The sequence below is a fragment of the Drosophila arizonae genome, chromosome 5, assembly GCF_054131065.1.
Source record: "Drosophila arizonae isolate 15081-1271.41 chromosome 5, UAZ_ARI_1.0, whole genome shotgun sequence".
Lineage (NCBI taxonomy): Eukaryota > Metazoa > Arthropoda > Insecta > Diptera > Drosophilidae > Drosophila > Drosophila arizonae.
Window position 1 is genome coordinate 19,765,284 of NC_142925.1, and position 15,582 is coordinate 19,780,865.

At 37.9% G+C, this 15,582-nt stretch overlaps 2 protein-coding genes and 1 long non-coding RNA gene across 6 annotated transcripts in view; 1 reads left to right on the forward strand and 2 right to left on the reverse strand.

The window, feature by feature from the left end:
* The window catches only part of mbl (splicing regulator muscleblind), a 258,467-nt gene that overhangs the window by 198,325 nt on the left and 44,560 nt on the right, over window positions 1–15,582 (reverse strand). The gene's annotated exons all lie outside the window — the stretch shown is intronic.
* LOC149268682 (uncharacterized) lies at window positions 3,360–4,609 on the forward strand. Its single transcript, XM_089470251.1, has 2 exons — window positions 3,360–3,537; window positions 3,603–4,609. The coding sequence occupies exon 2, from the start codon at window positions 3,612–3,614 to the stop codon at window positions 3,867–3,869; it is 258 nt and encodes an 85-aa protein (XP_089326377.1). The 5' UTR covers window positions 3,360–3,537; window positions 3,603–3,611; the 3' UTR covers window positions 3,870–4,609.
* On the reverse strand, window positions 7,503–9,010 carry LOC108620594 (uncharacterized). Its single transcript, XR_016270421.1, has 3 exons — window positions 8,851–9,010; window positions 7,949–8,782; window positions 7,503–7,883 (listed from the first exon to the last, which is right to left on the reverse strand). It is a non-coding gene; the product is annotated as an uncharacterized LOC108620594 (long non-coding RNA).

Below are 15,582 nucleotides of genomic sequence, written 5' to 3' on the forward strand. Positions count from 1 at the left end.
ATTTGAAATACGCTTTTTACAAACATGATGGTGATGGTGAGGGGGTGGATATGGGGGCGGGGGTAAATTTTAACAAAAACCGAAATTGCATCAATTGCATATTAGCATACATAAAAAATTTGGAGAATAACAATAAAGGTGTAGGAGATATAATTTTATAACTGGTTTTCGATAAGGTTTTTATCGATAAAAAAGATCAGGATAAGTTATCGATTTTTAATGATTAACTTGATATGCGCGCTGTAATTAAAAAAAAATTTGTATCTTCTGAAATCGACGCGTTCATACATACGGACAAACGGACAGACGGACGAACAGACGGACAAGGCCAAATCAACTAAGCTCGTCGCCCTGATTAAGAATATATATACTTTATGGGGTCTGCCACGCCTCCTCCTGCCTGTTACATACATTTCAACAAAACCATTATACCCTGATTTCCCATTGAAAATGGGTTCAGGGTATAAAAACTAACTTCAAATTTTCCATTAACGGTAATTTTTATTTCTCATTTGAGCCAAATTCAACTTGATATCGGAGCAGAATTAATTTTCGAACTAATTAAATTTAACATTTCATGCAAATCAACGCTACGGAACATTGTTTTAGTGTCCTCATCCTTTCCGTGTGTCTCTTTATTAGTTTTCCCATCCTCTTGTTAACTATTCATCTATCGGAGCTAATCCTTTGAATTCGAATTCCTCGCCCTTGCCCAGGCCTGCCGTGTCTGAACTCATCTTGCCCAGGCTCATATTGCGGAATTTCACATACAAAGCCCTTGCTGAATACAAGATGACTGCACCTGCTGTAAGCCAATAATTGCTCTGTAGAATGTCCACTCCAGCTGTCGTTGCAACAGGTGCTGCTGGTGTGGCTGCTGCTGCTGGCTTCACTGTAGCGTCGGGAGCGGCGGCGGTGGTGGGGGCGGCGGCATCACCCATTTTGTATACCTTCCCATTGTGAACGAATTCTATTTATTGACATCAATATTTATAAATCATCAAATTAAACTTACTTAAGTCAAAAGCTCGTTATATGAAAGCTGAAAAATAGTCGACGACTTTTTGGGAAAAACTTCGAAATAATGGAAAAATCAAATAATTTTTATATAAGATTCAAATTTGAAGAATTTTGTAAAATTGTTTTGTGTTGCTTTCAGATCGAAGTACTGAATAGGAATGATGATTTATTCTCAGTTCAGTAAGAGGGTCAAAAACAATTGGCCGTCGCCTACTTGAGTCTATTTTTATTTAAATAAAGATCAGAGCGAACTAGTGGAAGTATCAATCAAAATGACATGAAATACAGTAAGACTGCTCTATTCGAGACTGCTTGATTTAGAGGTAGTGCACTTCTTTGATACACACACGTACATACTAATACACATTCTAATATTTGAATGTTGAATACTAATGATTGATTGATTGTGTGTATATTCCAAAGCAAAAATCTCTAGTACTTAAGAATTACGAGATCTATAAATTTTTAGCAAATTCAGCGTAATTCCAATAATTACAGATTTACTGTGTATATACATTTGATGAATACAAATATTTTATTATTTACAAATTTTGGATACCACGCCCCTTCGCCAACCAATTTGTACAAAACGCATTTAAAGTATTACAGACTTGTGCTTTGGAATGTACACAAATATATGAATATTATGATTAGGTGCTGAAAGTTTTATGAAGATAGTTTTACTGCAAGAGAAATTATTCATCAAGCATATTCTCACACTAATGCCCACACTGCAGCGCAGCCCAAGCGCCGTCGCAACTTTATTCTGAACATTTTAAAAAGAACAAGTAAGAAGACTCTAGTCGCGACTGCTCGACAAGGAGATACCCTGAACCATCCAATCTGATATTCTAATCACTGTGCACTTCTTTTCGGCACACATACATACACACGCACGTATTAGAACGGGCTCTGCTAACTGTGCAATAAGCAGCGGCTGCGCTTGAGCTGCGCTGCAATGTGGGCAATATTATGACAATTTATTTGTTGAATAAATTCTTTTGTAAACATACAATCTTAATGACTTAAACTTAAACTTTCAGAGCGTAATCATATGGTGAAAATGTATGTACATTCCAAAGCACAAGTCTCTAGTGTTTGAAATACGCTTTTTACAGAGGTGACGGTGAGAGGGTGGAAATAGGAAAAAAAATTTCAAGTCTCTAGCTCTTATATCTTCTGAGATCGACGCATTTATACATACGGGCGGACGGACGGACGGACAGACGGACAGGGCCAAATCGACTCAGCTCGTCGCCCTGATCAAGAATATATATACTTTGTGGGGTCTGCCACGCCTCCTTCTGCCTGTTACATACATTTCAACAAAACCATTATACCCTGATTTCCCGTTGAAAATGGATTCAGGGTATACAACTAAGTAATAATAATATCAGCGAGCCTAGAAGGTAACTACGAAAAATTTGATGAGCCCCTCCTGAACGGAGATTCTGACTCTCAGTTCTTAATTATATCCAAAAGCAAAAGAAACCAATTTAATACAAATATAAATTTTCTAAATTCGAAAAGAAACAATTTTGTTCAGTTACATTAATTGACGGGTTTTTTCGCAAGTAAGTAAAATTGAATATCAATCAATATAAAGCGATAGTAATAACGATAATGCATTTACCATCGGTAGCTATTAAAAATGTCAGACACGGATGTGGAAAACTATTTACCAGCTGCACTTAAAGCTGCTGCTGGTGGAAATATGCTGCAAAGCAATAATTGGCTTACGGGCGGCGCTGTTGTTCTATATTTAACTGCGGCTTTGTATATCGAATTCCGCAAGATGAGCCTATTCAAGAAAAGCCCGGGCAAGGCAACCCTGGAATTCTAATTCCAAAGCACCGATAGATAAATAGCTAACAACTAGCAAGAGGAGGGGAATACAAATAATTACACGATTTTAAAAAGCAGGGAAGACATTTTCAGCATGCAACCCGATAAAAAGATACCAGAATCCTGAATGATCTGAATTATTAAATATACGCAATTATGTGTTTATCAAACTACTTAGTTTATTTGTTTGCGAGAGATAAACACATACCTACGGCTCTTCTGAAGTCGCCGTATGGGCAGTCAGACAGAAGCTAAATCAACTGATTAAGAATATATCAACTTTTTGAAGTCTACCACGCCTGTCTGTATTACGGACTCCGCAACATACATCTTAAACTTCTGTATTGGACAATATATCCTGATTTCGCATTATACTTCGGGTATTAAAATGTAATTTTGGCTCTACAAATTTCGTAACAAGCGATTAGGCGTAGATATGCTCTGATATTTGTAGTAGGCGAGGCCAACTAATTTTATACTCTCTTTCTGAACGTAGAATAAATCATCATTCCTTTTCAGTACCTCAGTCTGAAAGTAACACAAAACAATTTTACAAAATTCTTCAAATTTGAATCTCATATAAAAATTATTTGATTTTTCCATTATTTCGAAGTTTTTCCCAAAAAGTCGTCGACTATTTTTCAGTTTTCATATAACGAGCTTTTGACTTAAGTAAGTTTAATTTGATGATTTATAAATATTGATGTCAATAAATAGAATTCGTTCACAATGGGAAGGTATACAAAATGGGTGATGCCCCCACCCTCGCCCCCGGTGTCGCCGCTTCAGCGATGGACGCAATAGCAGCAGCAGTAGCAGCAGCGACACCAGCAGCACCTGTTGCAACCACAGCTGGAGTGGACATTCTACAGAGCAATTATTGGCTTACAGCAGGTGCAGTCATCTTGTATTCGGCAAGGGCTTTGTATGTGAAATTCCGCAATATGAGCCTGGGCAAGATGAGTTCAGACACGGCAGGCCTGGGCAAGGGCGAGGAATTCTAATACCAAGGACTAGCTCAAGTAGATAAATAGTTACAAGCGAAAGGATGGGAATACACAAATGAATACAAGAAAAAAAAAAAAAATACTTTCGGAAGTCAGCTTTGAGGTGTTGGAGTGCTTGCGATTTAAGGGGGTCGCAAGTTAATTTCAACACTATCTTCTACCCAAGGATCATACACATAATAATCACTTAACAATAACTACAGCAACAACAACAGCCAAGCTGACATCATAATTATCGATTGTACTGTGGCCGCCGTTAGCGCAAGTAATTATGCCAAAAGCGCGTTTATTGTGTATGAATAAGGGTGTGCTTGTATTAGTGCTGGCAATTGTGCTTGAGTGGTTCGTGTGTGTGTGTGTGACAAACTGACGAAAGCAAGAGCAAAGCAATCTTGACTTCGATTGAAAAATGAAAAACTTAAGGAAAATGACGTGCGAGAAATCGATCTGCGTATAAACAAGTTTATAAACCAATGCACCAAATCGAATAATACTCATTCCCCAACATTTTTGTACAGATATTAGAATAAGAAAGGGTATCCAACGGATTCAATGCTAACGATGCACCTAAATACTTTCTTTTGATGAAGGGTATGAAAAATTGTATAAGGAATATATTTACTAAGAACTATGCCGACTTAGCTTAAGATGACCTAAAGATGACCTTAGTCCAGCAAAGAGCTGATATTATTATCAGTCAACGAATAAATAAATAATAAATGGCATCTTTACATTCATCCTCTGCATCTACACAGTAAATTCAAAGTCTCATGCTCTAAAAAAAAACTATATAAAATTATCGACTATTGTCGATGAAAAAGGAACGGGCTATCGAAAAAATATGGTAAACTTGCGCTGCGTATGGTAAACACGAGTGGGGTTTGCCACGCCTCCTTCCGCTTGCTACACACATTTTCACAAAACATTATACCCGGGCTTCCTATTTTCTCTGGGTTCAGAGCATATTAAGTGAACAGTGAACGTTCAGCGTTCAGGCATGCTTGTGGCATGTTATGATGGTATATGGTAACGTAATTATATCATCCATAACAATATAAGAAATATAATCTGCTCGACAGTTAAACTATCAATTACTAACCAGTAAGAAAATACTTGTATTCCTAATAAAACAAGAAATAAAACAATAAGATAACCATATCCTGAATGATCTGGATTTTAAAATATTCGCAGTTATATGTTTATTAAAATGCTGAACTTATTTGTGGCAAAAAAGAAATTATTCCGCACCGTTCAATTTTGTGACATTATCATTAAATAGGCCTTGTTAGAAACGATGTGCGCGAGATAAGAACGTACGTAAGGCTCTTCATAAATTGCCATACGGGCAGACAGACGGACGTATAAAGTTAAATCCACTGATCAAGAATATATTCACTTTTTGAAGTCTACCACGCCTGTCCGTATTACGGACTCCGCAACATACATCTTAAACTTCTGTATTGGACAATATATCCTGATTTCGCATTATACTTCGGGTATTAAAATGTAATTTTGGCTCTACAAATTTCGTAACAAGCGATTAGGCGTAGATATGCTCTGATATTTGTAGTAGGCGAGGCCAACTAATTTTATACTCTCTTTCTGAACGTAGAATAAATCATCATTCCTTTTCAGTACCTCAGTCTGAAAGTAACACAAAACAATTTTACAAAATTCTTCAAATTTGAATCTCATATAAAAATTATTTGATTTTTCCATTATTTCGAAGTTTTTCCCAAAAAGTCGTCGACTATTTTTCAGCTTTCATATAACGAGCTTTTGACTTAAGTAAGTTTAATTTGATGATTTATAAATATTGATGTCAATAAATAGAATTCGTTCACAATGGGAAGGTATACAAAATGGGTGATGCCGCCGCCCCCACCACCGCTCCGGACGCTACAGTGAAGCAAGCAGCAGCAGCAGCAGCGACACCAGCAGCACCTGTTGCAACGACAGCTGGAGTGGACATCCTACAGAGCAATTATTGGCTTACAGCAGGTGCAGTCATCTTGTATTCGGCAAGGGCTTTGTATGTGAAATTCCGCAATATGAGCCTGGGCAAGATGAGTTCAGACACGGCAGGCCTGGGTAAGGGCGAGGCATTAGCTCCAATAGATAAATAGTTACAAGCGAAAGGATGGGAATACACAAATGAATACAAGTAAAAAAAAAAACAAATACTTTCGGAAGTCAGCTTTGAGGTGTTGGAGTGCTTGCGATTTAAGGGGGTCGCAAGTTAATTTCAACACTATCTTCTACCCAAGGATCATACACATAATAATCACTTAAATGATTGCTGTTGTCTAATTGTTTAATTCGTAGTTTGTACTTTGACAAGTGAGGTGCTGAGAAAAATAAATTGACATTAACGTTTCATATATCCATCGCAATTTTTACACTATTAATCATCCCATCAGCAATTCAGTAGCTAAGTGTAGCTCTAGTACTGTAGAGACCCTATTGGGCATAGACACCTCAATTTGGCCAATTCTTAGAATGAGCTGAACGTAACTTAGCTGCTTACGCTCCGAAAATGTGAAAATTACAGGGTATTTTTCGATATGCCACGCCATAAAAAAGTGTGAGGCTACCTTCAACTCAAATATCCAAATTTAAAGCTTCTAGCTCCTAAACTATAGGAGATAAAAACTATTGCCCCTGTGGGCGAACATATATCTGCCATAGCTTTTTGGACTTTCAAGTCTCTACATCAATTGTGCCCAAAATATTAAGTCGTTCTAAAAACTGCCCAAAAATGAGATGTCTACCCCCATTAGGGGCGTGTCAAATCGAAAAAAAGCATTTTCTACAGTATTAGAACTAAACTTAGCTACTAAATTGCTGATGCGATGTGAATGAGTATTCTGCAGTTGGTAACGCCCGACTGCAACGATTTTACTTGTTTTTATACCCTGAAACCATTGAAAATGGGAAATCAGGGTATAATGGTTTTGTGAAAAGTACGTAACAGGCATAAGAAATTATCTCAGTCCCCATAAATTATATATTCTTGATCAGGGCGACGAGCCCGATATAGTCCTGTCCGTCCGTCCGCATACTCGTGTATAACATACGCAGTACACGTTTTGCCAATTTTTTTTCGATAACTCATCCGATTTCTTCTTTATCGAGAACAATCGATAAATTGATATTGTTTATTCAGCCTAATTTAAACACTTAGACCTGGAGACCTCAGATTTACTGTATATATACATTTGATGAATACGACGATTTTGTAATTTACAGATTTTTAATACCACGCACCCTTCTCCCATCAATTTGTAAAAAAACGTATTTCAATTACTCGAGACTTGTGGTTTGGAATGTACACACATTTCAACCATATGTGCTTAAACTTTCATGAAGATAGTCCAACCGCAAGAGAAATTATTCAACAAGTAAATTCTCATAATATTGCCCACACTGCAGCGCAGCCCAAGCGCAGTCGCGGCATACTGAGCAGTTAGCAGAGCGCGGGCTTCTGCGCGGGTGTGCATGCATAAAAGTGCACAAAAGAGAAGTGCAGAATGATTTCAATATCAGCTTAGAGGCTTCAGGCTATCTCCTAGTCGAGCAGTCTCGCCTAGAGACTTCTTACTTATTCGTTCTCTATCGGAGCAGAATAAATTTTCGAACTAATTAATTTTAATATATGATACAAATCATTGCTATGAAACATTGTTTTAGTGTCGTCATCCTTTCCGTGTCTCTTTATTAGTTTTCCCATCCTTTTGTTAACTATTCATTTATCGCAGCGAGTCCTTGGTATTAGAATTCCTCGCCCTTGCCCAGGCCGGACGGGTCTGAACTCATCTTGCCCAGGCTCATATTGCGGAAGTTCGTATACAATGCTCTTGCCGAATACAAGACGACTGCACCTGCTGTAAGCCAATAATTACTCTGTGGAATGTCCACTCCAGCTTTCATAGTTTCACCTACTGTCATCGCATCTGCTGCTACTTGTGCTGCAGATGATGCTAGAGATTGTAAATCTGGCATCTTGAATACCTTCCCATTGTGAACGAATTGTAGTTATTGACATCAATATTTATAAGACAGCCAATTAAACTTACTTAAGTCAAAAGCTCGTTATGTGAAATGTGTTGTTATGTGTGTTATGTTTTGGGACAAGCTTCGAAATAGTGGAAAAAAAATATATCATATGAGATTCAAATTTGAAGAATTTTGTAAAATTGTTTTGTGTTATTTTCAGACTGAGGTACTGAAAAGGAATGATGATTTATTCTACGTTCAGAAAGAGAGTATGAAATTAGTTGGCCTCGCCTACTACAAATATCAGAGCAAACTACTTGCTTGTTACAAAGCTACATTTTAATACCCCATTGAATAAGAGAATTCAGGGTATATGTCTAATACAAATCGTCAAGATGTATGTAACGAGCAGGCGTGGTAGACTCCACGAAGTGAATATATTCTGGATCAGTTGATTTAGCTTCTGTCTGACTGCCCATACGGCGACTTCAGAAGAGCCGTAGGTATGTGTTTATCTCTCGCAAACAAAAAAACTAAGTAGTTTGATAAACACATAATTGCGTATATTTAATAATTCAGATCATTCAGGATTCTGGTATCTTTTTATCGGGTTGCATGCTGAAAATGTCTTCCCTGCTTTTTAAAATCGTGTAATTATTTGTATTCCCCTCCTCTTGCTAGTTGTTAGCTATTTATCTATCGGTGCTTTGGAATTAGAATTCCAGGGTTGCCTTGCCCGGGCTTTTCTTGAATAGGCTCATCTTGCGGAATTCGATATACAAAGCCGCAGTTAAATATAGAACAACAGCGCCGCCCGTAAGCCAATTATTGCTTTGCAGCATATTTCCACCAGCAGCAGCTTTAAGTGCAGCTGGTAAATAGTTTTCCACATCCGTGTCTGACATTTTTAATAGCTTCCGATGGTAAATGCATTATCGTTATTACTATCGCTTTATATTGATTGATATTCAATTTTACTTACTTGCGACAAAACCTGAACTGAACAAAAATTTTTTTTTTCGAATTTAGAAAATTTATATTTGTATTAAATTTGTTTCTTTTGCTTTTGGATATAAATATGAACTGAGAATCCGAATCTCCGTTCCGGAGGGGCTTATAAAATATTTAGCATTTGCCTACTATGTTCGCTGATATTATTTTTCATTATTGTTTTCAAAAAATATTTGAATAAAATAATTGAAGTAAGCCAAAAAGCAAAAAGACGTGGAAGTCTCCAGCTTGAATAGCTGAAAAATTCTGCGTAATTATAGAAGCAAACATTGCAAAAACTATTAGCCCTGACGTCTCAGCATTGACTATTCGGGCATACAAGAACACTTCTTCCCTATAAACACCTACTTTTATGAAAGGAAAGTAAAGTTTTGTAAAATTTCTTCCCATGAAACAAGTAAGAAAATTATAGTCGGGGAAGCCGCACCTTACACCTTTCCAAATACATAACATTTATTATTAAACAAATAAGAAGGCTCTAGTAGGAGATACCCTGCTCTCTAGCTCTTATAACTACTGTGATCGACGCACTCATACGGACGGCGGGGCTATATTGATTCAGCTCGTCGTGCTGATCAAGAATATATATACTTTGTGGGGTCTGCAATGATTCCTTCTGCCCGCTACATAATTTTTCACAAAGCCATTATATCCTGATTTCGCATTTACAATGAGTTCAGGGTATAAGAAACGATGTCCAACAGAACGAACTGAATTATTAAAGAATGTACCTCCATCAACCCCGGCATTTCAATGATCGAGCAATTAGTTGTAAATCGAAAACTTCTTTTCTGTTACTGTTTACTTAGAAAGAACAAAATTAAAGTAGCAAGAAGAATGGCAGCCGTGCAGGGACACGCTGCACTCGTCAAAATTATCTAATCTAATAACCGACACATACGTATAAAAAATAGCGCTGCTGCCACGTTTGCCAATTTTCTTTATATTGTCCATATTTGCAACGGACGTATGAAGCATGGCATCCAGAATATCGTATGCATGAAACTAAATGTAACATTTTTAGACTAGCTCATAAGGCGATATGCAATTTTGCAAATGAACTGCAATAACGATTTCAAACGATAACGTTTGCCTTGGCAGGAATACACATATATACTCATTCACGAAAGTAAAATGAGTATATTGGTTTTGTGCAATGCCCGTCTTGCCCGTCCATCCGTCTGTCCGACTGCTCATCTGCCCGTATGAACACAGTTTATTTCGGAGCTATTGAAATTATTTATGTGGAACACATACTCGTGTATATCTCCGATTTATAAACTGTTAAAATTTTCCCGATCAGCCCATTGGGGGTGTGGCAATCGGAAAACTCATTTTCCGATATACCAGAAAGCATATTAGTTGAAGAACGATATCCCCTGAACCCTTCGTAGAATTGATATTTCACAATAATTCTTCGAGTCATACATAAGGATGCAAGCATAAACACGCATTGGCAGCAGTGTGGGCTTACAATGGAAATTTAATTGTTTAATAACTTTTCTTATTGATGGACTATGCTCATATAATTTTCAGGTCGCTAATATAACATTAATGTGCGTTTATTTGCCAAACCACAAGTCTCTAGTATTTGAAACACGCCATTTACAAAGGTAGGGGTGAATATAGGGGTGAGTGATAAAGTATAACAAAAATCGAAATTATATAAAATACATATAAGCCTACATTTAAAATTTGGAAGCTCGATGTCTAAAGGTGTTGGAGATATAATTAAATAACTTTCGCACATATGTGTATATGTCCCACAGAGGCGTTGCAAATCGCAAAAGTTGATATCTCCCGAACTATAAGAGCTAGAAGCTTCAAATTTGAATAGTTAAGTTGCTAGTAACCAAACCAAGAGCCAAAAATAACGTTTACGAATCTTTAGAGGCGTGGCATATCGAAAAATACCCTGTAATTTTCACATTTTCGGAGCGTAAGCAGCTAAGTTACGTTCAGCTCATTCTAAGAATTGGCCAAATTGAGGTGTCTATGCCCAATAGGGTCTCTACAGTACTAGAGCTACACTTAGCTACTGAATTGCTGATGGGATGATTAATAGTGTAAAAATTGCGATGGATATATGAAACGTTAATGTCAATTTATTTTTCTCAGCACCTCACTTGTCAAAGTACAAACTACGAATTAAACAATTAGACAACAGCAATCATTTAAGTGATTATTATGTGTATGATCCTTGGGTAGAAGATAGTGTTGAAATTAACTTGCGACCCCCTTAAATCGCAAGCACTCCAACACCTCAAAGCTGACTTCCGAAAGTATTTGTTTTTTTTTTTTACTTGTTTTCTTTTGTGTATTCCCATCCTTTCGCTTGTAACTATTTATCTATTGGAGCTAATGCCTCGCCCTTACCCAGGCCTGCCGTGTCTGAACTCATCTTGCCCAGGCTCATATTGCGGAATTTCACATACAAAGCCCTTGCCGAATACAAGATGACTGCACCTGCTGTAAGCCAATAATTGCTCTGTAGGATGTCCACTCCAGCTGTCGTTGCAACAGGTGCTGCTGGTGTCGCTGCTGCTGCTGCTGCTTGCTTCACTGTAGCGTCCGGAGCGGTGGTGGGGGCGGCGGCATCACCCATTTTGTATACCTTCCCATTGTGAACGAATTCTATTTATTGACATCAATATTTATAAATCATCAAATTAAACTTACTTAAGTCAAAAGCTCGTTATATGAAAGCTGAAAAATAGTCGACGACTTTTTGGGAAAAACTTCGAAATAATGGAAAAATCAAATAATTTTTATATGAGATTCAAATTTGAAGAATTTTGTAAAATTGTTTTGTGTTACTTTCAGACTGAGGTACTGAAAAGGAATGATGATTTATTCTACGTTCAGAAAGAGAGTATAAAATTAGTTGGCCTCGCCTACTACAAATATCAGAGCATATCTACGCCTAATCGCTTGTTACGAAATTTGTAGAGCCAAAATTACATTTTAATACCCGAAGTATAATGCGAAATCAGGATATATTGTCCAATACAGAAGTTTAAGATGTATGTTGCGGAGTCCGTAATACGGACAGGCGTGGTAGACTTCAAAAAGTGAATATATTCTTGATCAGTGGATTTAACTTTATACGTCCGTCTGTCTGCCCGTATGGCAATTTATGAAGAGCCTTACGTACGTTCTTATCTCGCGCACATCGTTTCTAACAAGGCCTATTTAATGATAATGTCACAAAATTGAACGGTGCGGAATAATTTCTTTTTTGCCACAAATAAGTTCAGCATTTTAATAAACATATAACTGCGAATATTTTAAAATCCAGATCATTCAGGATATGGTTATCTTATTGTTTTATTTCTTGTTTTATTAGGAATACAAGTATTTTCTTACTGGTTAGTAATTGATAGTTTAACTGTCGAGCAGATTATATTTCTTATATTGTTATGGATGATATAATTACGTTACCATATACCATCATAACATGCCACAAGCATGCCTGAACGCTGATCGTTCACTGTTCACTTAATATGCTCTGAACCCAGAGAAAATAGGAAGCCCGGGTATAATGTTTTGTGAAAAGGTGTATAGCAAGCGGAAGGAGGCGTGGCAAACCCCACTCGTGTTTACCATACGCAGCGCAAGTTTACCATATTTTTTTCGATAGCCCGTTCCTTTTTCATCGACAATAGTCGATAATTTTATATAGTTTTTTTTTAGAGCATGAGACTTTGAATTTACTGTGTAGATGCAGAGGATGAATGTAAAGATGTCATTTATTATTTATTTATTCGTTGACTGATAATAATATCAGCTCTTTGCTGGACTAAGGTCATCTTTAGGTCATCTTAAGCTAAGTCGGCATAGTTCTTAGTAAATATATTCCTTATACAATTTTTCATACCCTTCATCAAAAGAAAGTATTTAGGTGCATCGTTCTTATATCTGTACAAAAATGTTGGGGAATGAGTATTATTCGATTTGGTGCATTGGTTTATAAACTTGTTTATACGCAGGTCGATTTCTCGCACGTCATTTTCCTTAAGTTTTTCATTTTTCAATCGAAGTCAAGATTGCTTTGCTCTTGCTTTCGTCAGTTTGTCACACACACACACACGAACCACTCAAGCACAATTGCCAGCACTAATGCAAGCACACCCTTATTCATACACAATAAACGCGCTTTTGGCATAATTACTTGCGCTAACGGCGGCCACAGTACAATCGATAATTATGATGTCAGCTTGGCTGTTGTTGTTGCTGTAGTTATTGTTGCAGTTGCTGTTATCATCATCGGCTACCTCGATAATATGCAGCTAACCGACCCCAGCCTGCAGTGAAGCTGGCAACCAGCGACGCGGCTCTACCGATCTCATGTAATATTTGCCCACAATTATTGCGAGACCGCGCGTCAATATTGTTGTTGCTTTTCTCGTTGTAGTTGCTGTTGCTGTTGTTGTTGTTGTTGTTGTTGCGGTTGCATGTTGCATGTTGCAAAATAATATTTTCGCTTTCGCTATCGGTGGCAAACAGAGACAGCCGGAGTTAGGCTTCGCTCTTCATTATGCGGATTGCACTGAATTGTGAGTCATTTGGAGCAAAAGCGGGCGCAGCGGATGCAATCTACAATGATTATGGCTAACGGGTTTATGGCTACAGTATGCATGGCTAGGGGGAACGGGCAGAGGTTGAAACGTGTGCACGAGATTCCAGCATTTGCTACCTAACCAGGTTAGTTTTGCCTGTCCCAGCATTAGGGGTCTTTGCTCTGTCCACTGTGTCGCCTTTAGCCGCTGTTTACCATTCTATGGCTTCAGTTGCTCAAAACATTTGATGGCTATTGGCGTTTGCGTTGTGTAGTCTAAACACATGATTTATCAAGAAGTACTCCACCATATTATATAGATATAATTTGTTATATTATGCGTAGTTTCAGTCAGGCATAAGCTCGCCAGAATTTGTATTTAACCAGTTTATTGTGAGCTTGTGGCTTCGGCATATTTTACATTATTCAAATTAACTTTAAGTGAAAACTTTTTCGTTTAAAGTTTTAATAATACGGAAAAGCAAACAGCCGCATGCCACCACCCAACCCAACGCAACCAACGTAGGCAAGGTTCGCTTCCTCCGCTCAGAAGCTCTCCAACCATTAATTGGACCTTTCTTGGGGCATGCCAAAGCCAAAGAACAAATGAGCAAAGGATTAAAAAAGTTTGTCGCCTGTCTGTCGTCATGTTTTTGTTGACGTTACCCAAAGGATACTTCGAATCTCTTAGCACGTTTGTACAGCATAGTTGCTTCCATTATATATACTATATTATATTTATATTAATAATACCTCCATTATTCCATAATTGCGATTCTTATAAAATATAAACAATACATAAAATACTATCTAAAAATGTGAAAGAAACTTTTAGCCTTCGGAAAGTGAACTGTAAGTCTGTGGATTGCTCGGATAGAGTATGTTGAGACAAGAGGCTCTCTCATTCATGTATTACAGCTGTTCGTGTTGTGCTTCATATTTCTTGGCTGTTGAATTCAATTTAAATTTAATTACTTCAAATGCCAACTGAAATGGTGAGTGAGGTATGGCTGGTGCGTATGGGTCTGGCGCTTGCAGTGGGGCATGCACTGAGGCTAAAGAGCCAAGTCGGCTGGCTGCCAAGCCGCTGTCAATAAGTTGATGTTCCGCAATTCGTTTGGCAATCTGTCATTTAGACAGTCTATCATTTGCTCAATGAATTTCGCCAGCACAACGCAACGCGCTTTAATTGTATTTAGCATAATTTATATGCTCTGTGTCTGCAGCTCGGCGTATTGCAGTGGCTCTGTCTCTGGCTCTGGCTCTGGTTTCTCTGAGTGTGAGATTCACTTGCAGAGTTTCGCCTTACTTCCCTCGGCCCTGGCTCAATGCCGCTGCGCTTAATCAGATCAACATTATTAGCAGAAGCGACAACAACCAGAATAGCAATATTATTTTACCCATAAGTCATAAAGCACGTGCCACGCCCACCTCAGAGCTCAGGCGCCTTTGGCGAATCACCGAAAGCTATGTTTGCATTCGCCTGTGTCTCAGCTTGCCTTTCCATTCAAGGGATGTTATTGTTGTTGTTGTTGTTGTTGTTGTGATTTGTTTTGGCTGCTTATCATTAATCGGATTGCCGTTGCTATAATCGTTCGCTCTGCGTGCGTGTGTATGTGTATGTGTGTGCTGTTTGTGAACTCTTTAGAGCCATTAGCAATTATTATGCATGTTGATGGTTTCTGTCCTAGCACCCACAATAACACCCAATTATCCCGTTGAAGTGTATTCATCATCAGCCTCAAAGACTTTTAGCTTTTTGAATTTATTGTCACTGGATTGGAATTTTAAAATTAGCAGCAAAAGAAAAATGTTTTCTTCAAAGGCTCAAAGCTAGTTGAGCGTAAGTGACAAGGGTAAAGTAACAAAAGCGATTGCCATTAATTAACAATATAAATTTATTTATATATATGTATATATGAGATTTCAATTGCATTCAAGGTATCAAGAAATCGCAATGCTTAAATATCAACTTAAATTTGTCTTTAAGCATCGCCCATTCAGCTAGATAAAGCGAATTACAATGGTAGCATCAAGTTAACCCTGAGCCGGAAATGCCAGCGGATGGTAGATGAAAGACGAGGGGCGCAAACTGCCATCGTTGAAGCCAAAGTGTGAAAATGGTAAAAGTGTCGGGCGCGACGG

Excerpts from the sequence above, each read along its gene's own strand:
- LOC149268682 (XM_089470251.1), top strand. The coding sequence starts at position 3,612 with ATGGGTGATGCCCCCACCCTCGCCCCCGGTGTCGCCGCTTCAGCGATG.